The sequence below is a fragment of the Carassius gibelio genome, chromosome B6 (assembly GCF_023724105.1).
Source record: "Carassius gibelio isolate Cgi1373 ecotype wild population from Czech Republic chromosome B6, carGib1.2-hapl.c, whole genome shotgun sequence".
NCBI classification, from domain to species: domain Eukaryota; kingdom Metazoa; phylum Chordata; class Actinopteri; order Cypriniformes; family Cyprinidae; genus Carassius; species Carassius gibelio.
Window position 1 is genome coordinate 8,975,454 of NC_068401.1, and position 23,861 is coordinate 8,999,314.

The following is a 23,861-nucleotide window of genomic DNA, read 5'->3' on the forward strand; positions in this document are numbered from 1 at the left end:
AGCACTGTGGAGAATCAACAACTGGCAGACGATCTGAACGAGTTTTAATGCAGGTAAAAAAAACCACCATTCACACGTCCTGCAACCCCCCTCTTCCCCACAACTGCACTTCAGATGAGTGAAGATGATGTGTGTCAAGTCTTCAGAAAGAACAAGAGAAGAAAGGCACCAGGCCCAGGCGGAGTGTCACCATTCTGTCTGAAAACATGCACTGACCAGCAGGCCCCCATCTTCACACAGATCTTCAACAGATCAATGGAGCGGTGCAAAGACCCTTCATGCTTCAAACGCTCCACCATCACCACCGTCCCAAAGAAACCCCAAATTACTGGACTTAATGACTACAGACCTGTGGCTCTAACGTCTGTAGCCATGAAATCATTTGAAAGACTGATTTTGGCTTATCTGAAGGACATCACTGGATCCATACTGGACCCCCTGTAGTTTGCCAACAGAGCAAACAGGTAAGTCAACATGGGACTGCTTTACATCCTGCAACATCTAGACAGACAAGGGACTTACGTGATGACCCTGTTTGTGGACTTCAGTTTGGCTTTTAACACTAACATCTCAAACCTCCTCCTGCTCAAATTAAATAAACTCTCTGTGCCCACCTCCATCTGTCAGGGATCTACAGTTTCCTGACAGACAGGCAGCAACTAATAAAGCTGGGAAAATTTTCATCCAGTACCCGTACGATCAGCACTGGTGCCCCCAAGGTTGCGTCCTCTCCCCACTGCTCTTCTCTCTCTACACCTATGACTGCACCTCTAAAGACCCCTCTGTCAAACTCTTGAAGTTTGCAGACACCACCACACTTATCGGTCTCATTCAGGATGGTGATGAGACTGCCTACAGACAGGAGGTTAAAGAGCTGTCTGTCTGCTGCAGTCTTAACAATCTGAAGCTTAACACTCTCAAAACCAAGCTCATTCTGATGACAATAATAGACTATATATACATGTGATATCAAATAATTATTAAAAAGGTATAATTTACATTTCTTAAGATTATGAGTGGTGCTTACCTGCGTACTGACAGCCACAATGCCATAATTCCACTTATTAATTGGGGTTATTATAGGTAAATCAGTCAGAGTTCTCAGTAGGCTAGTTTTACCAGGCTGTTAAGGGTACATATATATATATATATATATCTTTTTTTGTAATAGGCATGATATATATATATATATATATATATAGAGAGAGAGAGAGAGAGAGAGAGAGAGAGAGAGAGAGAGAAATGCTTTTCCATGCCAAAATAGGATACCAAAATACAGATGTTAAAACTACTCTGCACCTGAAAAGTGTTTCAAGTGCACAATGTAGTTTGTTTTAGAATATATATTAATTCCCTTGTTAGATTATTTGTGTGTGTGTTTTGTCATTCCAAAGTCTAAACCAGATTTGAACCTCCTAAGAATCATACATTACTTTGTTCTTCTTTTACATGCTCTTGTAGCCTTTGCTGCCATCTAGTGTACTAAGTAGACAGCTCACAATGGAAAGAGTACATATAGTTCACCATGTTTTTTTTTTTTTAGAGAGCTATCCATCTTGTTCTCAGACATTCAAACATGCATCAGAGCAAACACTTGATGACATTTCCAGTTTTAATGTTGACATTACATTTAATCACATTCATTTTTATTATACAAGCCTTTCTCTTCAAAAGTTTATTTGACTGAAAATAACATTCAACATGGGGCATGCCTGCTTTGCATTGTAAGAATGGAGGGGTTGAGACTGCAACATCAACAGAATATAGGAGATCTCCAATCTGTTTATAGAGACTGCAATGTCCATCTAATTGAATGACTGTCAAGGCATTGCTCTTTCTACAAATGGCTGTGGCAAAAGTAGTGTCTGTTGCGCTAACACAAACAAACACAGGAGAAGCTGACTGCAACTGCATACCCATATATGTTATGTACATACACAGAATTACATACAAGAAAATGTAAATACTGTATATAAAGAAACAATCAAAAAATCGAATCGAAATCGGAATTCTTGAGACAAAACATTAACATTAACACATCTTTTCATCGGGGAGGATAGAAACGTTGAGTGTAAATCACCTCATCTGAGCATTTTACAAGTTCATCTCTGTGTGTTACATTCATACAGAGTGTAAGACAGTTTGAGAGCGAGACGGTTTGAGGAGCTTCAGAAATGCAGTCTCCGGTAAAGAGTCCATGCACGGGCAGCTCTCGTTCTCTCTCTTTAACTCTGACACATTTGAGACACATTCACATTAATGTACAGTACATCACAGTCATTGAGCTTCGCCTAAGCTTTATTATGACAATGTAAATCTACCGCCAATAGGACAGGTCATTCGATAAGGTCACTGCGAAACCCTCTTCAAGTGGAATACCATCCCACGTTTAGATGAGAAACCGAATTAAAATCATTCGATGAGAGGTTCAATGTTGGTTTTTATAGAAACAAAAAAACTGAAAGGTTTAAAATATTTCCCATTTATGGCAATAAGCACATTCAGTCATTATACATCTTGGAAATTTAGCAAAATCATGATTTCACATAGGGACTTACAGTACTTCCAGATGATTGCTCACCTCATTACAATTTCAGTGCATTTAACCTTGGTCTAATGCGTAACTCAAGGGCTGATAATGAATGAAATGAATGAGGTGTGTGGAAGGTATAAAAACATAAACCAAATAAACAAACCAACAAAACAAGCATTTACACTCCAAAGTGGCCCCACGCAATCAAAGTCAACACAGGATTCTAGTTAGTATGTGCTACTTTACCTTTAAATTTCCACTATAGTTACACCTTATTTTAAAAGAGTGGCGAAAAATCACTTATGGCACAATGATCCCACACCTACAGACAAGATGACTAGATTTGTTTTATTTCCTTAAGCCTGGTTTAAATACACACAAAGCGCATGTTTATCAAGATGAGGCCTGAGAAAGGCAGTAAAGCCACTGCTGATCCAGTCCTTTCTGAATGCACACACAACTGTGACTTGTATCACAGAACATGTTCGTGAACAACTCAAACTAATTCGGATATGACTCCATTAGCTGTTATTGCAAAATGTTTATCATACCACAATACCAAAATATAGATGTTAAAAACTAGATCGATCCTCTGAAAAGTGTCTAAAAGTGTCCAAATAGTTCATCATCGCATTCTTAATGTACAATATTGTGAGTGTAATATGTTGATTTGATTTGGAATTACTATTTGGCAGCAATATTGTATTGAGCTGCAAGTCTCTCAAAATTAAAAGAATGTAGCATATAATCTATTATAGTCATTTATTTTCACTTTTATCTTTAAATTTGAATATTTTGGTGATCAAAAATAAATAAATCACATTTATTACGCTGAACATTTTCCAGTACCTGACCCTTAAAATATTTTCTTTCAGTTATGGCTTCTGGTAAAACATCTAAATCTACTGTGATGCCGTTAGTTTCCAATGGAATTAAAACGGTAAGTGCAACATTAGATATTTCTAAGTTATCAGTTATGATCAGCTTTTTGCCTAAAAATAGGAGTACAATAAGTAAGGCCCACAAAGCCCTGCACTCAGAACAATATGGCTGCCAGTAAAATTTTGAAAACTGTGTCTACCACGCCCAGCATGTAAGATAAAAACCTCTGCTCTTCGAGGTCCCTAGCAAAATTTTCATAACTTCAGATTTGTATAGCTACATCAGTATCGGCGGTGAGAGATCAATTCATTTTAGGGCTGAATTAACAACCATAAGAAAGCAAATGCTAAAATTAAAAAAAAACTAAAGATGTGTAACTATTTTAGAACACCAACTGTGTTATAAAAATAGCTGATTTATGAAATTCCAATGAAAAACAGCAGTAATGTTAAAGACTATAAAATATCACCTACTACTATTTAGGATAGACACAATGGGATTTCATTGGGAATACACTGACAAGTCTTTTAAGTATACTTGTAGACAAAATATTATCAAGCCCTGAACTGATCATGATGTAATTGTAAAGAACAGCTGCATTTATGTTTTACATGTTGCTGATTGTTAGCCCTAAAATTCAACATTTACCAATGGCACATAGTTCAGTGATATCATTATATTTTTGGCACAATATGTTCAAATACAGTTATTATTCAACATGAAACTGCAGTTTAAAAAAGACATTAAATAATACCAAGGTAGATTCTGTGGTTTCCCATCCCACCTTTGGTATCTCTAAAACGACTAATCTAACAACAGGTCTACTTTACGAATAATTCAAATACAAAACCATAAATTAATTCATAAATAAACGAACATACAGCTAGATAGAGAAATAATTCTAAATTAAATAAATATGTTTTGCCTCGTGATTCCTGGCATATTTTTTTAAGATATAAAAAATAATTAACATTCTTACTTCTGAATATGCATATGGTGCTTTACGTAGCTTTACAAAACATAGATGTACATAAATACACTCTCAAATTCACAGAGAATCATCACTCTCAGGTATATTGTCACTGGGGATGTGAGAATAGCAGTTTTTTTATTGTATCTTACTTTATTTAACTAATTTTACTATTTTTTGTTTTCTTTTTTACTTGAAAATATTGATTTACTTATCTTTCAATGCACATATCCACTTTAAATTGCTCTTTCCTTTCCATTTCTGGGAACATGAAAAATAATATCTGACCGTGTTCTAAAAAAAAAAAGACTAATAATGGTGCTAAGAGCTGGATTTTAGCACTCCAAACTTAGCGCTTGAAAACAACGAATTCTCCATTTCAAAACCACCACAAACCCAGAGAGATATAATGGATCATATTCTGGATAACTACTTTTAATTGTGTAAACTTTCATTTGCCATAACTTAGTGGGAAATTAGGAAATAACGGGAGGCCTCAGTTACAATTTGAGAACTATAAGTGCAAACTGAATTGATCGAATCAATTCCTGAGGATCGGAGAATCAAGAGGCTATTAAATACTGAACAATTAGCGCTCTTCATCCTCGTTGTGGCCTCCACTTAGCTACATATGGGAACTGAAATAGACAATGAGAGAGACTGCTGGAGTATCTTTATCACGATGAAGATCTTGTCTTCAGTTAGTTACAGAAGAAACTAGATCTATTCGATAATTATGAAATGATCTTACATGTGGTAATAAAACACTTATGGTGGTTTCAAGTCTGTTCTGCTCAAGTGTCAAAATACTGTGCTGCCTTACTGAAAAGTAAAGAAAAAGTTCCCCTAAAAATCATCTATTCATATTAATATCACTCAAAATATATGTGATATTGTAGTTATCTAGCAGGCTGCAGTCTTTTGGGTTTTTTGGGGGTGAACTATCCCTTTAAATCAAAAAACGATAAATGACAAATATAAAAAACAAAACTTAAGACACTTAGAAACACTGCACATTGTTTCCTGAATGAAGTATTTTTTTCTGAACCCATTTCTTTGGCCCAAAGCCCAAACAGCAACCCAAAACCACGGTGATAAGTAGTTAACTACCATTCACAACCTTCCCACGCAGAATGTGAGAAAATAAATAGATAAAATGCTCAGTGTTTGGCTCAATGGAGTTACTATTTCATCAAGCAGCAGTTGGTATGAGTGTAGAAAATGAGAAAATAGAGGCTTCACTATAATGGTGGGAGGAAAATACCACCAAAACTTTCTCTTTCCTGAACATTTCCCCTCATTTTTATTCCTGTCATACCTGTAACTCTCTATTTCACTCTCACAGAGGCAAGTCGGTACTGTTGTGCCGTGTCTTCCGTGAGGTGCCGTCATCCCGAGGGAGAGCCTTCTGTAGGTTGGACATGGCTGCTGTCTTCTTCAGGTCAATCACGGCGTAGCATTCTCCACGGCGGGAGGATGGGGCGGCTGCGGCGGCAGCCATCCCACGTCTGAGGGGAGGAGGTCTCTTTGGTACCGGAGCCCCGCCTCCATGTCCCGAGCAACCGGAGGGCTCAGCCTCCAGCTCCACCTGGATGTAGTTGAGCTGGCGAGAGGGAGGAGGAGGCGGGTGACGGCTGTGCTGCTCGCAGGTGGTGCTGCCACGTCCTGCTCGCTGACGTCTGAAATCGAAGTTGAAAACCCGGTTGGGCCTCTCAGGCGGGTGAGGGTGCGGAGGGCAAGCGTGACGGAGACGTGTCGGAGGCTGGAGCTGGTAAGAGTTTGCATGTAAGTAAGTTTCAGTGCTAGCAGTCACAGGGTTTACATCAACCAATGACTTTCTCTGATTTTTTTCATTATTTAAGATTGGACTCTCAAAGAGCAACACTTAGCCAATTACATTATTTCAGAGCTAAGCATAATTATAAAACTATATACACATATACTCTATATATCTTCCTGACTATGATTATTATAGTTAATTTAATAGTTAATTTATTATGTTTATTTTTCACATTTATTACATTTTATAAAAAAATGTGATATCTAACTTATATGTCTTTTTTTTTTTTTTTACAATTCCCTGATATTTCCCTTGAATTAGATTTGAAATATTCTCTACTTGTATTTGCTTGTGCTTTTGTTTACACACATATTTAGTGTTAGAAGTGACAGCGATTCCACTCTAAATGATTTTCTAAAGTAAAAATAACATTTGATTTTACACAGCCTGCACTCTTAAAGAGCAATATCATAATTTAGTGCTAAGCAAAACTATAAAATATATATTCACTCTTGAAATTCCACAGATTTTACTTATTTATTTATGGTGTATTATAATTTTGACCAATGATTTTTCATGAAATAATTAAAAAACTTCATAAAGAACTTTCAAAGAGCAATAACCAATTAAATAAATCTAGAGCTAAGCATAACTTTTTAAATAAATATTCATTCTAGAAATTTCCCTGACATTTATAGTATTATTATTATTAGTAGTAGTAGTAGTAGTAGTATTAACTTTGCATTATAATTTTTGACTGACAATTTATTTAATGTATATTCAGTATTCATATATCTATATAAATATATATATATAAAAAATAATAATAATAGTTTTAGTGACTATTTTAATTCCTTGATTATACCCTGGAATTGGATTTGGCATGTTCTCCACATGTATTTACTGGTGCTTTTATTGACGCACCTGTTCAGTGTTGACATAGTTCTGCAGGGCATCACGATGAATCCCAGCGCTGCCGCCACTCTCCTGATGGTATCCGTTTGGGGTTGCGGGCCCTTCAGAATATTCATGCTCATCATATTCTTCTTCCTCTTCCTCTTCATACTCGTCCTCATCCTCGTCTTCATCCTGATCCTCTTCTTCCTCACGCTGAAGCGCACGGTATTCCCAAACCGGGGGGAGCGATGGAAGGTTCTCATAGTTGAGCAACGCTGTGCGCCGATGACCACTGACCCCCATTCCCCGGTCACAGCCGTATCCCTGCGGAGGCAGTGAGGAAGGGTGCGTGTGTGTGAGCGGCAGGGAGTGCGGATGCGTGTGTGTGCGGGAATCACCGGTGGTGCTGCTACTGCTACTGGAGCCCAAAGACTGAGATTGAGACACAGTGCTCGGACTCAGCCTTTGCCTACGTGCTCCTCGGAGTCCGTTGATATTCTCGTACGTCAGCTGACTTTCTGGGCAAGGCTCCATGCTAGAGTGTCGGTGCATTAGATGATGGCAATGGTGGTAAGAGTGTGTGTTGCACATGTGTACAGACGGAGTCTCCTCTCCTTCTGTTTCGGAGCTGCCATCTGCCGCTCGAAGCGGGTGAGTGACGTGGCGGTCTCTGTCTCTTTCCATAAGGTGGCGCTGTGCTGGGGTCGGACCCAACATGAACTTCACCTCCTGGGCTCCAGGCTGGAGGAAGACCTGAGGGTCTTTGTGAGGGTCGTCCAGGGGGCAGCAGTGCATGCTGGGCTGGCCTGGGACTGGGCCCCCACGTATGGTGGTGCTAGTTGAGGTTTCTGGGTAGGTGGTGGGCCGTACTTCAGGCAGGGAGTGGACACAGTGGCGGCTTGAGAGGTCAGTTTCCATGCCCACTGTATTCACATACGTATGGGTCTGGAAACAAATGGAAAGGTTAGTTAAACTGATGTTTAAGTAACTGACAGCACATTATTTACCTAGATTTAGCATTATGAACATTTTAACACCTTGAAAAAGATTCTACATAGTTCCCCTTTATACTGCATGTGTTTACATCTAAAGGACTTTCTATGTTTTAATAAAAAAATAATAATAATTATGTAGATTTATAACACTGTACTTTGTGTTTTATTACCTTGGCATTAAATGAATGAAATTTGGTTTCTAATACACTGGCTAATGAGGTGACATGTTTGGTGTCTTTCTCCCTTCTAACCAACATAATCGATCAGTCAATATTTTTATTTCCTCTTTCTCAAAGTCATAGAAATGCTATCATGAACCTATCAGAACCCCAGAAATGTGAAAAAGGTCCACTTCTTCTAATTCATTTCGAGGTAAGTAATATTATTTTTCAAATGTACAAAGCTCTCAAAAGTATTTTTATTTTCATTTAAAGAGATATTTCACACAAAAATGGAAATTACCCCATGATTTATTCACCCTCAAACCGCCTAGGTGTATATGATATTTTTTCTTTTAGACAAATACAATTTCAGTTATTAAAAAAAATGTCCTGGCTCTTCCAAGATTTATAATGAAGGTGGGTAGTTGTCCAGATTTTGAAGCAAATTAAAGTCCATCCATCCATCATAAAAAGTGTTCCACATGGCTCCAGAGGGTCAATAAATGTCTTGGAGCAAAGTGATGTGTTTGTGTAAGAAAAATATCTATATTTACTACTTAAATGAGTCAATCTTTCGTTCGTTATCTGGCTCGGCTCTGTGTTCATCTTCAGTTCTCTCTTCACAGCAGTTTAGTCAGTGTACTGATTGAGTACATGAATTACTCCGGGATATTGGTTTATTTGAACTCAGAGGGAGTGTCAGCCACATTAAAAAAGTTAACAGCTCAAGTCATTAGTGGATTAATGCTTATTGGAGACACGAACCGTTTCAAAAGATTCAGTTTGATTTGGTGAACTGGTTCAAGAAGATCCGGTTACATCAAGTGATTCATTCGCGAACCGGATATTACTAAACTGCAGTGAACGCGCTCACAACAGACCCGGAAGAGTAGACAATGATGAATAAATTCATCTTTTTTTCGTTATTTTTGGACCAAAATGTATTTTCGATGCTTCAACAAATTCTAACTGACCCTCTGATGTCACATGGACCACTTTGATGATGTTTTTATTACCTTTCTGGACATGGACAATATACCATACACACATTTTCAATGGTGGGACTAAGAGCTCTCGGACTAAATCTAAAATATCTTAAACTGTGTTCCAAAGATAAACGGAGGTCTTACGGGTTTGGAAAAACATGAGGGTGAGTCATTAATGACACAATTTTCCTTTTTGGGTGAACTTACCCTTTAAGCATATTAATGTCACTGCATTCGATAACACAACATCAAATCAAGTGTCATTTAAGAAAATATTTTGTTAGAAGCTGTGAAGTTTTAAATGTTAGTGAAACATAAAAGTTAATCTTATGAATTTGAATGTGATGAACCTAACCCTGTGGTTATTCTGCTAGAACCCCTGTTTGAACAAACTGTCCACTAAAATCAGGGTAAGCTGAATTAAAAATGTATAATTCGAGTGAACGAAATAGTAAATCGAGGGAACGCAATAGTAATCGTGTGCACGTTTTAGTACATTGAGGGAATTAATTAGTCAATCGTGCACACAATTTAGCCTACTATTTTTTCCTGCATGTCATGTGTGGAGCTCTGTATTTTAGACCCCAATGGCTTTCTTTTATGGAGTAAAAACATCCTTTAAAATATCTAAAAAATACTTGTTTACATGTTTGCAACAAAATGAAAAAATTATGACGATTCCCATTTTTGGGTGAACTATCCCTTTAAACAGGGTTGCAAAAATGAATAAAAAAAAGTGATGTTTTGAGAAAAGGTCTAGAGTTATTGTTGCAGTGGCTCAGTGGTTCATGTAGGTTGTCTACAAACTGGAAGGTTGGTGGTTCAATCCCCGGCTCCACCTGACCAAGTGTCGAGGTGTTCTTGAGCAAGACACCTAACCCCAACTGCTCCCGACGAGCTGGATGGTGCCTTGAATGGCTGACACCGCAGTTAGTGTGAATGAATGGGTGAATGTGAGGAAAATTGTAAAGTGCTTTGGATGGCCATGTGGTCTGTTGAAAGCGCTATATAAATGCAGCCCATTTACCATTTTTCAAATACAATGCTGCTTGAGCTTCCAGATACTTTTTATGGCTACTGAATGTATGCACAGGCAGGTGTTTGTTCTCACTTGGTCATCCAGTCCCATGAGGCTGAGTCTGTGGTCGTTGGGGAGAGAGGGCTGCGATGAGTCTGCACTGATTGGGTATCCTGGGTATCCATTAGGAAAACCCTGCATTGGGAATCCAGGGGCTGCACAAACAGACCAAAGCACAGTACACGTAAGCATGTAATATTTAGGTTTCCTACTGTAAGTTAAGTTATGTTGATATCCGGGCAAGATATGTCAATAATAACATGTGAATGAGTCATCATATTTATTTGGTCTATTTTGTCTATGACCTCAATGGTCAATGTCTAACAAAAGCCAAATGATGATTCAAATACACAAAACTATTTGTTTTTATGGGATCTTTATAACAATTATGCATACCTACACTGAACAGCTATGCTTTGAAAACAAATTTCTTACATCAAGAGTTTTTAAGTAACATTGACAAAAGCACGCTCTGTAACGCTGCTTTGAAACACATATTGTGATAGTGCTATACTAATAAACTTGAATCGCAAAAAGCTTAAATGGTGACTAGTTACACAAAGGTTATAAAAATTTTAATGTCAATGTTATTTGACTACTGTACATTTACAGAAATGTCAATGCTTCCCAGCACACTTGAAAATAAAAATAAAGTTGTGAGAGACATTTAATGTATGGAGTGTGAAAATATGTAAATACCTGGCTAGGTGTTTAAATGTGCACGTTTTCTAAAGCTAAAAAAAGCAAAACCATTGACGTGACATTATAATTAACTTTTTTAGCCCTATTTCATAACTGATATTGAACATGAAGTCACTGTTCAAATATCTGTACCCTATTAAGACTGATCAAATGATTAGTGAATGGGTCAGTTTCGTTTTACACATATATGAAGATATGAAGCCCTGTGTGTTTAAGTGAGTAGATATTCCATCTCACTGTTGGGTGTCTGTGGAGTTCGAGGCATGTCCATCTCTGGCGCATGCCCGGGCCGGGTCATGAGCATGGGCTCCTCCACTACATTGATGCTGTTACACTGCATCAACTCCTGCAGCAGGTTGAAGATCTCTTCTGCACGAGAGCACTTGAATGCAAAGATCCCTGTCAAAACATGCAAGAAAACAGGTAAATAGAAACAATAGTAAATGCATAGGTGGAGTATTACTTGCATGCATGGGGAAGGCACAAAAACATAGGGGCACACAAAATCTAAATTAGGATGACAGAATTTAACTGAACCTAATTAAAAAATATCTATAACGTTACTAGAATACACATTAAATGAAAGGGGTTGTTCACTCAAACATGTACTGATCCTTATGTCATTCTATTAGAAAATAGTATAGTATATATTTGTAATGAAACCGAGCGGTTTGTCGCTGCATTGAATGTCCAGGAAACTGAATCTTTAAAAATCTGAAAAGGTTAAACCATATGATTTGAGTGATTCAATTCAAATCTTGTGATGAGATTTGATCACTTAATATGATGAACAGATTTATTGTAGCCTTTTATTCCCCTTTCTTTATTCCCAGAAAAAAACTCAATGGCACAGGCTTCCATATTTGCTACTATATGTTTGTGTGGAAACATTGTTTAGATGTTAATAAAAGCCTGAATTAAAATCACATAAAGCAACTGTATCTCTTCACAAACTTAATTTGATTCATATGAATTTGCTTTAAATAATTTACTTAATAGCTTTTATTAATCTTCAAAGCTTTGGTCGGTTACCTGGACTTTCGGGTTTCAGAGGAACAGAAACTGTCCTAATTTGTGTTTCAAAGATTAACCTTATGGCTCTTATGGGTTTGGAATGACATGAGGGTGAGTAAATAATGAAAAGAGTTTTATTTTCGGATGAACTTTCCCTTTAAGGAGCCAAATCAACCACCTACCAATATCCCTACTAATGAGCAAATGTCAGGGTTTATAGAAGGTTTCAATATTTGCTTTACACACAATTTAGTGTTACATCTGCGTAAAGTAGAAGTAAGAATCATCGTACCTTGTCCTGTCTGACAACGACGGCCACTCTCGAAAGAGAAGAGGTTGGAATCGTAACCGTATCGGCGCAGACACAGGTATGGCCACCGGATGGCATCCCGTTTGCGTGTGTGCAGAATGAGCTCTGTCTGTGTGAGCTCCATGGTTCCTGAGCCCAACTCATTTCCCTCATCGTCCACATTAGTCACCTGTCAGACATAACAGGTTATCACAGAACCATACAGTGCTTTACTTGGTTAACCATGTGATTGTTCTCAAATGTTGCACTTAAAATTTATATTTACTAACACAGTGCTTTTTAAGGTTCGTTTCTATCTTAAAGTGTCTTGTGAAATGCACCTTAAATTTGTTGAGATGGTTGTCTCGGATAGTATCTCTGTATAGACAGCTCCAGCAGCTCCCCATAGCTTCAGCAGGCCAGCTGAAACCTTAAACAGGGACAAACGGGTCAGATATTGCATGGACTATGTGGAGACAGCTAAAAATTAATAAGCAAAACAGAATTGTTTTATTTATTTAAAATAAATAGGTAATGCATGAAGAGACACTAAAAGTATACTTATATGCTCACCTGGTCCAGGCCATCAGTGGGAGTGATGCTTGCGTCAATCCCAGAATCCTCTGCTGGGTGTCATGGCGGAAGTGGGGTGTGCCGGTAAGAGCATCCAGTCCCAGTGCACAAATGGTTCATTTCTCCTATGAAGCAGAGAAAAAGAAAGGACTTGATGTACAATCCTTTGAGTATACTGTCCTCTTTTTCAAAAACGCCCGAGCTGTGATTAAGACACTGGGAATGAAATTGCTCTTTCTCCTCTGACTCCCACTGGAAAAATAAAACGTAATTAATTTATACTGGGAACCGTATTCTCAAGTGGAATCAGCTTACAACTCATGGTTTCAGCCTTCAGCCTGATGTGCACAGATACTGTCTTAATAACCACAAATAACTAATATTTCAGGTGGCTTCGGGAGAGTAAAGAAAGCTATCAGTTCTTTGCTATTTCAATTTAAATGGGTTGGTTCACCCAAATTTTATTTAATTTAATCAAATAATTTACTGTCCCTTAAGATATTTTGAAGATTTTAAACAAACAGTTGCTTGTAGCCATTGACTTCCACTGTACGGGAAAAATACCATGAAAGTCAAAACCTTTAAGGACAAGTGTGTTTCATGCAATTTTACATAGCAGTAGTTTCAAACCAATGACTTGCACAGAAATGTCAACTCTAATCAAATTCCAAACTACTACATTTATAAGTTTATGAATGCCAAAGTTATATTAAAGGACATTTCTCAAGTATTAACTACTATATGCACAATATAATTATAATATAAACTGTATAATTATAGCCTACCAGTTGTCTTTTGTATGTCTAATATTAACATCATCATTAAAATGACTCAAAAATTAATAATCCAGTGCCCACGCTAATCAATACAGCATCATGAGCATTTCAAAACAGCCTAACTCATGAAAATGAAGCATGCATGGTTAAATGCAATAAGGTTAATAGTTGAACATGTCAGCACTTTTAAAAGTGTACCAGACCCTTCAGGACCATTCATGTGCAATTCATTCATAAAGTTAGTCATGCACATGAAGGCCCTGTCATAAAGTTGTTTTGCACATACACCCAAAATAACATGACAGTATATCTGTGCCATGTTCACAGAAAAAAGGGAAATAACAGACTGATAAAACATTTAATATTTGATCAGTTTTGGATACTGATATGTCAACATCAATATGAGCATGTCAGTTCATAACATCAGGCCACACAATCTCTTGTGCCTCAAACAGCAGTTCGTAACAGTCAAACCTGAAATCCACATTTGATTCTCTGAAGTCTGTCATGCAGGACCAGACACGTTTGGCACCTGGAAAATTGTGTTTTTATCTCTAGTTTATGCAATAACCCAGAATCTTACATCTTGTGCAGCAGGTCTCTCGAATAGACACGGAGTGACCAACAGATGCAACTTGAACGTCTTGTAGCGCATCACCGCCAAGAATCCGTCGAAAAACCGGATAAATGCAGCTCAAATCTGCAGGACTAGCTTTTCTAATGCTAAGATAGAAAAGCAAAGTAGAAGTCGAACCAGTAAAAGCAACACTTGCGGCGTTCAAGGAGATGGCTCGCTATGTTCCAGCCTTTGTACCAACGTTAATGTTACACTACCACTAACCGTTTGCAGCTGGATGCTAGTAATTATTGTGTATCAAACACAGCACATTCACGCAGACTAATGAGATGAATGAGAGCAGGATGCGATCGAGCTCGCGCTGTACCAGCAGCATCAAAACACGTTTAGGCTACTGCAGAACAATTCAGCTGCGGCTGCTACTCACATGTTTGGCAGTGATTGCAATACGAGACGAGACAGATGAAGGATGCGAACAGCAGTCCACGGCGGATGCTACACCATCGGACTTGGCGGTCGGCGTGCTGGTCGTTTTTGATGCTTGTTCTAGTAGTGAGACTAAGAAAAGGCGAATTGCGTGAAAATATGACAATAAAGCCAATTGTTTTTTCCCCGTAACGCCCCCTTGCTGCGGCACGGGCCTCTCTTTGACATTTCCCGACCACCAGGGTGAGAGTTCAGGCAGACAACGAGGGCTGCTGGAGCGACAAGAAGGTAGAATATGCTGGAGGACCAGAAGATGAGGTGTGAATGTGTTTGAGCATCACACGATGACGTGTTGGCAGCAGCTCTATTTCAATCCACCTTGCTGTCATTCAAGACAGACTAATCCAATTCCTATTGGTTTAATGCGTTCGGCAATCGGCATTCTCGCAAACAGGTGTTTTAAGATTAGGGAAATGGCTAAAACTTTATTTCTGAATCATCTAACTGTGCTATGTTCACTCCTTAAGTTATGAGCAACTGTTAAATTGTTTACTGGAGAAGAATAAAAATTCAGCTGCATGAATTCAACTCAAAGCCATATGATTGTGAGTCAAGGTAAAAGAAAGAAAGAAAAAAGCATGCACGTATAAAAAGAGAAATCTTTTTAACACTTAGCTTTTTAGAAACTACATTTTTATATTTAACTGTTTCATCAAAAAAAAGTAAAAATTAAATATTTTGTGCTAAAAAAGGCTATTGCACAAAACTAATGACCACAAAAATAGTCATAAGGGTGAATCTTTTGCAGTTGATATTATCATCAAAGCTAAAAGCTGAATAAATAAGCTTTCTATTGATATATGTTTTTTTTAGGGTAGGGCAATATATGGTTGGGATTCAACTGTTTCTAAATTTGGAATCTGACAGTGCAAAAAAAGTACATGCATTGCTAATGAAGTTCAATGCTTATTACTAAATCAAAAATTTAGATTTTATATATTTACAGTAGGAAATTTACTAAATATCTTCATTGAACATGATCTTTACTTAATATCCTAATGGTTTTTGGCATAAAATAAAAATATATAATATTTTTTTATCCATTCAATGTATTGTTGGCTTTTGCTACCTGTGCTCTTATGGTCTATATCTGATATTTACAAATATTTTCTGACCGCCTAAATATTTTCTTATTTATGGTAAAGTAATCTGAGGTTGTACATCAGTCTTATCACATATCCTTTTTCAACTTCAGATCATTGTTTACTGAGGCTGATAATATATAATTATGAAATGAATCCTGACTGTAAATCTTGGTCTTTCTCAGACACAGCTTACAACTAGAGTAGATGGATACATCAGCTTCAGGTATCAATTACATGTCTGTCAGCCTGTAAAGGGCAACAACAACTGCAAGTTAGATCAAAAGTAGTTAGAGGCATATCAGTGGTATAGAATAAGTTTGTTCTACATGGAACGTGATCCCTCATTGTGGCAACCATGTTAGGTTCATATGATTTCACAATCCAGTCTATTTCTCTGATATACTAAATCAGTCTCACATTATGGAAGTAAAATGGGTTGTGAATGGCAATTTGCATTAACTTTCTTGTTCAAGTGCATGATAATGAAAATGTATGGATCGCCGCTTTCAGGGATTCAACTAGCTCAAAGTATATATGACATTTTTGACTGAAAATCCCCAGATGACCACAGACAATACAGAGAAACATTTCAGACTTTCAGTTTGCAAATGCTTTAATTGTAAGAAACAATGCTTTCATCTGAGAATATAGCACTATAAAAATGTGTGAAAAAGTCTACAACATATTCCTTAGAGTCCCAGCTGAGGCTTAGCATGTGGAGGCTCAAAAAGCTCTGAATCATCAAACATGGCAGAACTTTGGTCAGCAGCAGAAGAGGGGTCATTGTCAAAGAAAATGGCCCTCTTTCTCTTTCTTGAGCCTGTAACATAAGACAGACATTCCTCAGAATTAAAGGCTGCAGCTTCCATGTTGTGGCTAGTGATGACATCAGGACTGAGCGGGAGCTTGTCCTTGTCCTCTTCTTGCTCTATGACAGCATCAGTCTCGGCCTGTTCATTGTATGCATCAACAGGGAAGCCCAGTATTTCAAAGATATCCTCATTTGCTGGAGGAAAAGGTGTTGAGAAATCCAAATCCTCAAGAAGCTCCTCAAATATATTGTGAGACACAGAGGAGGATTGATTCTTCATGTTGCTGCTGTCTTCAGCTCTGTTTGTCTCATCCTCATTAATGCCAAGATTCTTCACCTTATCTTTTAAGCTGGCAGGCCAGAAGGGCGGTGGAAGGTTGTAAACACCTAATAATTTCAATGGACCAAGCTCCTGAAGATTTGGAGGATCCCAGATCAAATCTAAAAATGAAAAACATAATAAGCAACACCGTGTCTTTTTTAGCTTTGTGCTGATAAACTACTTTGGTGTGATATTTTTGTTGAGAAGTTACCTTCAGGTGTGAGAACACCAGATGGGGTCACAATTGACTCAGATCTTGGACTGGCCAAAATGTGGCTGTTAGATAGCACCTCTGCTCTGTACTTCTGTGAGGGAGGAGTTGGAGATAGTGGCCATGGAGATGCCGTGAAGTCATTTTCGGTCATGGCGGGTCCTTAAAATTACACAATGCCATTTAATTTAAACATGCAAAAACCATTCAATGTTATTTAAATGATCGATGTAGATACATTGAAGAAACATGATATTCAAAAAAGTTATAAATAATCAAAATTCATACAAGATCCATTTTGAATGAATGATTGGAGTGATAGTGGAGTGAATAGATAATTAGCTATAAAAAGTTATTATTTATTTCATAATTTACTAATAAAGTGGTTTTGAACTAAGGGCCACTTACTAATAATTCATTTGATTTAAATCAGCCATTTGAAGCAGGAAATCATGTCCTCTTACCATTATTCTGGCATATTCGAAGTGGTGGAGAGCTGGAAGGCTGGGAGTAGTTGTAGGAATTCATTGAAAAGAATATATTCATAAAAACATTAACAGTGGAAATTGTTAACAACCCAATTACTCCTCAATATTCTCAACTGCTATTAGTATGTTGAAACTTTCCTTTTATGATATCACAGGTGCTTGTTTAATGGCTTCATACACTCTCTTAGAACAGTTCAAAAACAAACAAACAAAAAAATCTCAAGTACTAACTGCAGAGTACAACTGCCAAGTTCTACATTTTAAAATGTTATCTTAAATATTTTTATTTTTGATGTTTTACATAAATCATTTTAAGGAGATTAATAATAATGCAAAAAATATTTAGTTTTATATATATATATATATATATATATATATATATATATATATATATATATATATATATATATATATATATATACACACACACAGTAGTTTATGTATGTAGTTATATGCATACACAGTTCCATTTATGTACTACTATACTCAATCATGAGGTTAAACCAAGGAATTATTGTTTTCTGAGATCCAATCTAAATTGCTTTCACAAAATAATAGCATACCAGAATTTTTTTTTTTTTTTACATATTTGACCACATCCAAATTCATAATGAATTAATTCACAATAAAATATTCACTGTAATGTAAATTTAATTCAATTAATGTCTTTCTTTTATTAACACTGTATTGCAATTGCATGTTCAGGGTAAAAATGACATTAATAAAGTTTCAGTTACAGAGGAGTTTGCATAAGCATGCAAAAACAATAACTGAGGAAATGTCAGTTTTGATTAGCTAGTGTGTACATTATATGTTATATGTATATTATGTCTACAGGTAAAAAATAAATGATTTGGGGAATGTCTGTAGTCTACATTCTGCATGTTTGCACGTTTCCTTGGTGCTCTTACCTAGACAAGACAAGGGAATATAAATTTTCCATGAGAACTTCGTCTTTATTTTGCATTAATATTCACAACTGCAGATCACTCAGTAAATCTACACACACACCACACGTTTGTTTTTGGGAAAAGTGGGGACATCCCATAGGCATAATGGTTTTTATACTGTAAAGACCATATATTCTATTGCCCTACACCAATCCTACACCTAACCCTAACCCTAATATGAAACTGTGCATTTTTACTTTCTCAAAAAAACAAAAAACAAATTCTGTATGGTTTATACGTGTTTTGAAAAATGGGGACATGGGTTATGTCCTCATAAGTGACCCTCTCCTTGTAATACTGGTGTCATACCCATGTCATTATACAGAGTTGTGTCCTGATATGTCACTAAAACAAGAGCACACACACACATTGCACAACAGATATTTATATATTTATTGTGAGTGACTGTTTTGCTGTCGTCTATGAGACAGTAAATGGTTTCTCATTGATTTTGGCAGCTCTCTTAGTCATAATATGTCAAAGCTAATTTTCAAAAGTGACGGTTTCTGTTCCAGCGCAGCGCCGCGATGATCTTCTTGAACACACCAGATTCAAGCATTTCTATTCTGAGTGATCGTTTCACAACACCAGGAAGAAGAGGCAGATGTTTACATGCCTCTCTCTAGTGGCCAGCGTTTCAGTTGTATTGTTTCTACACGAGAGCAGCCCATCCTTCATGCACGCCCACTGTTTGTTACACAAACTTATATCATGATTTCGAGATCACTCCGGTCATAGAAAGCCATCGAGACGTCTCTCTTCACATAACATCGAACATCGCTTCGACCTGTCAATTCAGGTACAGACAACAGCGTTGTTATACATTTAGTAACATTACATAAGGCAATTTGCTTTGCTGTTTCTCTTATGACTCCGTCGTGTGAACTTGTCAACAAAATTCCACTCTCTGCATAGCGCGTTAAATAAGTTCTGCTGAGCGCCTGACTAACATTTTTATCATTATCTTGCTGTTTAACATATTTTGAACGAAAAGAATAATCGATGTGGTAATCTTTGCGACGTTCTCATCACTATCTTGTATAAAACAAACAGTTTTGTGAGTCACAGTGGGGCAAACTGAACTGGCAAAACTTTGTTGTTTTAAATCATGCATTCTTAATAAATAGTTGGAAGTTAAAAAAGTATCTGGACAGCAGTTCAGCTTTGCTGATAAAACCTATATCGACTATTTTTTTATTATATTAGTTTGTTGAACTAGTTTACCTGACAGCTTAATATTACCATATTTTTATATTTTACTGATATTTTGTATTTATATGTAAGAGTACTTGCATCAAGCTAATGTTGTACGATTGCATTTATTGCAAGAGAAGGCTGCTATTCTAATTTTATTCAATACAAATGAGCCCTGAGCTACTGTTGGCCTGCTTGTTTCACATTCTGAGGAGATAAGCTGTCAGACTTGGAAGTTATACAGAGAAAAAGGGGGCAGAACAATTAATCTAAAACAAATGTGTTGCATAATGTACACAGGCAAATGCTAAGCAACCTTAATTTGTACTTTTGCATTGAAAGGATGTGGATTCCTCTGCTGAGTTTGACTGCCCTTCCACACGTTGGTGGGATATTTGGAGGTTTAATCACAAGGAAGGAGGTGAAGACCTGGTACACCACGCTCAAGAAACCCTCATGGAGGCCACCTAACGCTGCCTTCCCAATAGTGTGGACCACTCTCTACACTGGCATGGGGTTTGTTTAAACACTTCTGACTTACTATGGTTTATACCTGGCTCTTATGCATTTAGTAACTCTGAAGGAAGTTGTAGTCAGGTAAAAGTAAATGAGTACCTCCAGATGATGTAAATGATTTTCTCTCTCTTTTTTTTAAGCTACGGTTCATACCTTGTGTGGAAAGAGCTTGGAGGCTTCACCCAGGATTCACTGGTACCACTGGGGCTCTATGGGATGCAGTTGGCGCTTAATTGGGCCTGGACCCCCATCTTCTTTGGCGCTCACAAAATTAAACTGGTGGGATGTTTTTACGACTTTCAAAAATCATACTGTTTTTTTCAGTTAAAATACTTAAGAGGTAAACCATGAACCAGTTTCTCTGCACATGGTCGTCAGATAGTATCAGAGATTTTTGGGAAAACTCAGTTTACTCACCTTGATTTTATTCCAAACATGTGTGCATTTCTTTCTTCTGATGAACACACACAAAAATGTTACCAAAGAGTTTAGTTTCCCATTTTTTCACTGTATTTTTTTAAGTCAATGTTTATATAATATCTTATATGGTTAAATATAGTGGTTTTCTGTTCTTCTTTCATATCCAGGCGATGATAGAGGTAGTGATGCTGACTGGCACAGTTGCAGCCACAATGGTGTCTTGGTATCCCATCAGCCGCACTGCAACACTTCTCATGGTACCATACTTGGCCTGGCTCTGCCTCGCTACCAGCCTCAACTACTGCATCTGGAGAGACAATCCAGACCCCAAAAAAGATGACTAAAGAGTTCAATAAAACAAACACTATTCTAACTAACACTGACTAAAACAAAAATGCAACCATATTTTACTTATTTTTCTTGTTGGCCATTTTGAAGTATGATAATGAAGAATTTAGTTTAATTTGTATCTTCACTTACAGTTTTGTAATATCAGAAAAATTCACATTGTGTCTTAATTATAAAATAAGGAAAGGCAATAATGAGAATGTTTCAGTGCTTCCATTATATGAACTCAGTCCATCAGTTCACTTACGTTCAGCATTTTACACAGATCACTTTACAGGCTCTTCAAACTCAAAATGTCTCAGATTGTTAACAGAACAATGTTTTGCTTGCTTCCTTGGCTATTTTTTATTAATAAAAATGTTTTCTTGACTTGGTTTCTTGGAAGGAAAGTAGTTAAAACATTGTACATGGATTGTATTTCAAACACCAAGTTGTGGTCTTAAACCTGTGTGGCTTCGCAAGGGTGGTGGTTTGGCAAAGTTTTTATCTTTTAAAAACATATTGTATGTCATGGCACAGAACATATTATCAGCATCTGCCAGGAAATTCCCCAGTGTGCAACGCATTAGCTTTACGTTATATCACTTTTCTGTGAAACTTTATATTACTCAACTGCACTTCAGCAGTTATTCCATCATAACCCTAAATCATTATTCTTTATTTAAAAATAATTATTAGAATTTATAAAAACTTATTTTATACTTTAATCATCACACTAACTTGGTGTATGGTGGTATGGTTCATGCAATCAGCCAATAAAATGTCCATAAAAATATATTAGGAATAAATACCTCAAAGAAGCTGAACCCCTACACTATTCAACATTTGTAGTGGATCAAAACCTTTCATCAAATTTGGCCTGAAACCTAAAACAAAATGTATTCTTGTCTTTGGAAAACTTTGATGGAAAACTTTTTTGATCCACTTTAAATGTTTACTACTGAATATAGTTTTAATGATAATAAAACAAAGGGTGTAAAAATAGTATACATAAGTGCAAAAACCATAAAGAACATACATAATTCAGCATGGCTTTTATCCAGTGAAATAAAAACAAGAGAGAAACTGTAGTGTTATATGGGAAATACACAAAGTATTTATTTGCATTATGGATTCAAGAGAAAGAATATTCTATAAAACTGAAAAGTAATATTCTGTAAAACTGAATATGGATTTTACTTAATTATCAAATTTTTCCAATTTTAACACAGCTCTCCAGATACCATCAGTTTTACTTCTTGGAAGTGTCTGTTCATCTATCAACATGAAGAGAGCTACAGCTGTTCGAAGTGAAGATTTAGATAGACACAGTAATTGTTTTATTTGAAAAAGTGCAAAGGGGAATAAATAAGTTATCATGTGCAGTATGATTATTTTTCCGCTTTTTCAGGGGTTCCATCTTCATGTTTGGAGGAGAAGCGATCCATTAGTGTCTTCCACAATCCTTTCTTCTCCTCCTCTGTGTGCTGTATGTTTCCTGCAAAACAAAAAAATGACAAAAAGTAAAATGCTGTTTCTTTTTACTTTCTATTAATCAAAGGACCCTGAAAAAAAAGTAAAATTTTCCCAAAACTGTTTTGATAAGAATACATAAATGCAGCATTGGTGAACATAAGAATTAAACTCAAGAAATCCTCACCTGTTGCCAATAGCATTCGGCACTCTTCTACTGTTACACCTGTAAAACTAGTATCTTTTGACCGTGGAAACTGAACACAAACAAACCAAAACATTATGATGCCATCACATTATGAGGCTTAGGTCAATCAAATCAATGAAATGAAAGGATTTTATAAAAAAAAAAAAAATGTGAGGATGGGTGTTTAAACAGAATAAATCCAAATGAGCTCATACTACAACCGTTTATTCCCCACAGAACATGACAACAAAAATTATAAAATACATTTTCAAAAAATCCAGGTCAGTTAAAATGAATCTAAAGATAACTGAATTATGCTCTGTCATGTGGATGTCTCAGTTATTCATAAAAAGTTTAAACCTAGAATAATTTAGAAAATGTGGCTCACCTTTTCTTTGTACACATTACTGTTTATGTGAACTAGACTTTCAAACATCTGATCACATTTCTCTGGATCTGAAATCTTAATTGAAACATAAGACAACATAGTCAATGGTGCATTAGATATCTGTATTGTTGCATGAATTATTTTGAGAAAGGATGTTTACTAGGCAATAAAAAAGAAAAACCCTTCAGAATAAGAAAGGGATTTATTGCCAAGTTTTTATGATTTTATTTATTTATTAATATGAATTATATTCTTCTTATTATTGTGGTAAAGAAGCTTCCAGTGTACACATATACATTTAAGACACATAATGGAAACTTTATTGTAAAAACTAACATCCCCAAATAAATAAAATGTTTGTGATTATCTATTGAAAGCATTAATATACAATATGTAAGATGACATTTGACTTGTCTAACAACTTGCAATGCAACACGAGTAAATCGCACATTAATTCACAAGTAAAAACAATAACGTTACCTGTGTGTTCTCGCCTTCTCGGAAAGCACTAGCGACTCTTTGGCGTAAAAATGTTCCTAAATCTCGCCCTTTCTTTGACTCGTCCTTTGGCCATTCCTCGCATAGCTTTAGAAATCGACGGTATCTGGTGGCAGCCATGTATAAACGACAGGAATTGTAGGAACCTAGGCGGTGTGTTTCACAACTGCACTGTGGTGAAAATCTGTAAGCCGTGGAGGGACAAAAGCTACGGCGTTTCAAAATTGATTACTCAACACAAGAAACCGCCTTTTTGCCAATACGCTTTGTTCCAGTTGAGGATCCGTAGCAG

The 23,861-nt window shown here is 36.7% G+C and overlaps 4 protein-coding genes across 4 annotated transcripts; 1 reads left to right on the top strand and 3 right to left on the bottom strand.

Annotated features, from left to right (window-relative positions):
• Positions 1 to 1,611: 1,611 nt before the first annotated feature.
• On the bottom strand, positions 1,612 to 14,775 carry LOC127959545 (fibroblast growth factor receptor substrate 2-like). The gene is made up of 8 exons (XM_052558786.1): positions 14,641 to 14,775; positions 12,861 to 12,985; positions 12,629 to 12,717; positions 12,291 to 12,477; positions 11,222 to 11,383; positions 10,316 to 10,437; positions 7,090 to 8,007; positions 1,612 to 6,153 (listed from the first exon to the last, which is right to left on the bottom strand). The coding sequence occupies exons 3-8, from the start codon at positions 12,692 to 12,694 to the stop codon at positions 5,725 to 5,727; spliced, it is 1,884 nt and encodes a 627-aa protein (XP_052414746.1). The 5' UTR covers positions 12,695 to 12,717; positions 12,861 to 12,985; positions 14,641 to 14,775; the 3' UTR covers positions 1,612 to 5,724.
• A 1,307-nt stretch (positions 14,776 to 16,082) lies between these two features.
• On the bottom strand, positions 16,083 to 17,282 carry LOC127959043 (uncharacterized). The gene is made up of 2 exons (XM_052558042.1): positions 17,129 to 17,282; positions 16,083 to 17,036 (listed from the first exon to the last, which is right to left on the bottom strand). The coding sequence occupies exons 1-2, from the start codon at positions 17,280 to 17,282 to the stop codon at positions 16,474 to 16,476; spliced, it is 717 nt and encodes a 238-aa protein (XP_052414002.1). The 3' UTR covers positions 16,083 to 16,473.
• A 1,869-nt stretch (positions 17,283 to 19,151) lies between these two features.
• Positions 19,152 to 21,413, top strand: LOC127959567 (translocator protein). Its single transcript, XM_052558814.1, has 4 exons — positions 19,152 to 19,365; positions 20,103 to 20,276; positions 20,417 to 20,555; positions 20,864 to 21,413. The coding sequence occupies exons 2-4, from the start codon at positions 20,104 to 20,106 to the stop codon at positions 21,038 to 21,040; spliced, it is 489 nt and encodes a 162-aa protein (XP_052414774.1). The 5' UTR covers positions 19,152 to 19,365; position 20,103; the 3' UTR covers positions 21,041 to 21,413.
• A 702-nt stretch (positions 21,414 to 22,115) lies between these two features.
• On the bottom strand, positions 22,116 to 23,727 carry LOC127959568 (ubiquinol-cytochrome-c reductase complex assembly factor 2). The gene is made up of 4 exons (XM_052558815.1): positions 23,552 to 23,727; positions 23,072 to 23,146; positions 22,684 to 22,753; positions 22,116 to 22,521 (listed from the first exon to the last, which is right to left on the bottom strand). The coding sequence occupies exons 1-4, from the start codon at positions 23,687 to 23,689 to the stop codon at positions 22,415 to 22,417; spliced, it is 390 nt and encodes a 129-aa protein (XP_052414775.1). The 5' UTR covers positions 23,690 to 23,727; the 3' UTR covers positions 22,116 to 22,414.
• Between the last annotated feature and the right edge of the window lie 134 nt (positions 23,728 to 23,861).

Coding starts and splice junctions, on each gene's coding strand:
- LOC127959545 (XM_052558786.1), bottom strand. CDS start 12,694: ATGGGGAGCTGCTGGAGCTGTCTATACAGAGATACTATCCGAGACAAC. Junction 11,384..12,290: donor TCGTTGTCAGACAGGACAAG/GTACGATGATTC, acceptor ATGTTTTGACAG/GGATCTTTGCATTCAAGTGC. Junction 8,008..10,315: donor TCATGGGACTGGATGACCAA/GTGAGAACAAAC, acceptor ATTTGTTTCCAG/ACCCATACGTATGTGAATAC.
- LOC127959043 (XM_052558042.1), bottom strand. CDS start 17,282: ATGACCGAAAATGACTTCACGGCATCTCCATGGCCACTATCTCCAACT. Junction 17,037..17,128: donor TGGTGTTCTCACACCTGAAG/GTAACTTCTCAA, acceptor TTTCATTTTTAG/ATTTGATCTGGGATCCTCCA.
- LOC127959567 (XM_052558814.1), top strand. CDS start 20,104: ATGTGGATTCCTCTGCTGAGTTTGACTGCCCTTCCACACGTTGGTGGG. Junction 20,277..20,416: donor ACTCTCTACACTGGCATGGG/GTTTGTTTAAAC, acceptor CTTTTTTTTAAG/CTACGGTTCATACCTTGTGT. Junction 20,556..20,863: donor GCGCTCACAAAATTAAACTG/GTGGGATGTTTT, acceptor TTTCATATCCAG/GCGATGATAGAGGTAGTGAT.
- LOC127959568 (XM_052558815.1), bottom strand. CDS start 23,689: ATGGCTGCCACCAGATACCGTCGATTTCTAAAGCTATGCGAGGAATGG. Junction 23,147..23,551: donor GAGAAGGCGAGAACACACAG/GTAACGTTATTG, acceptor GTTTCAATTAAG/ATTTCAGATCCAGAGAAATG. Junction 22,754..23,071: donor GTAATGTGTACAAAGAAAAG/GTGAGCCACATT, acceptor GTTTGTGTTCAG/TTTCCACGGTCAAAAGATAC.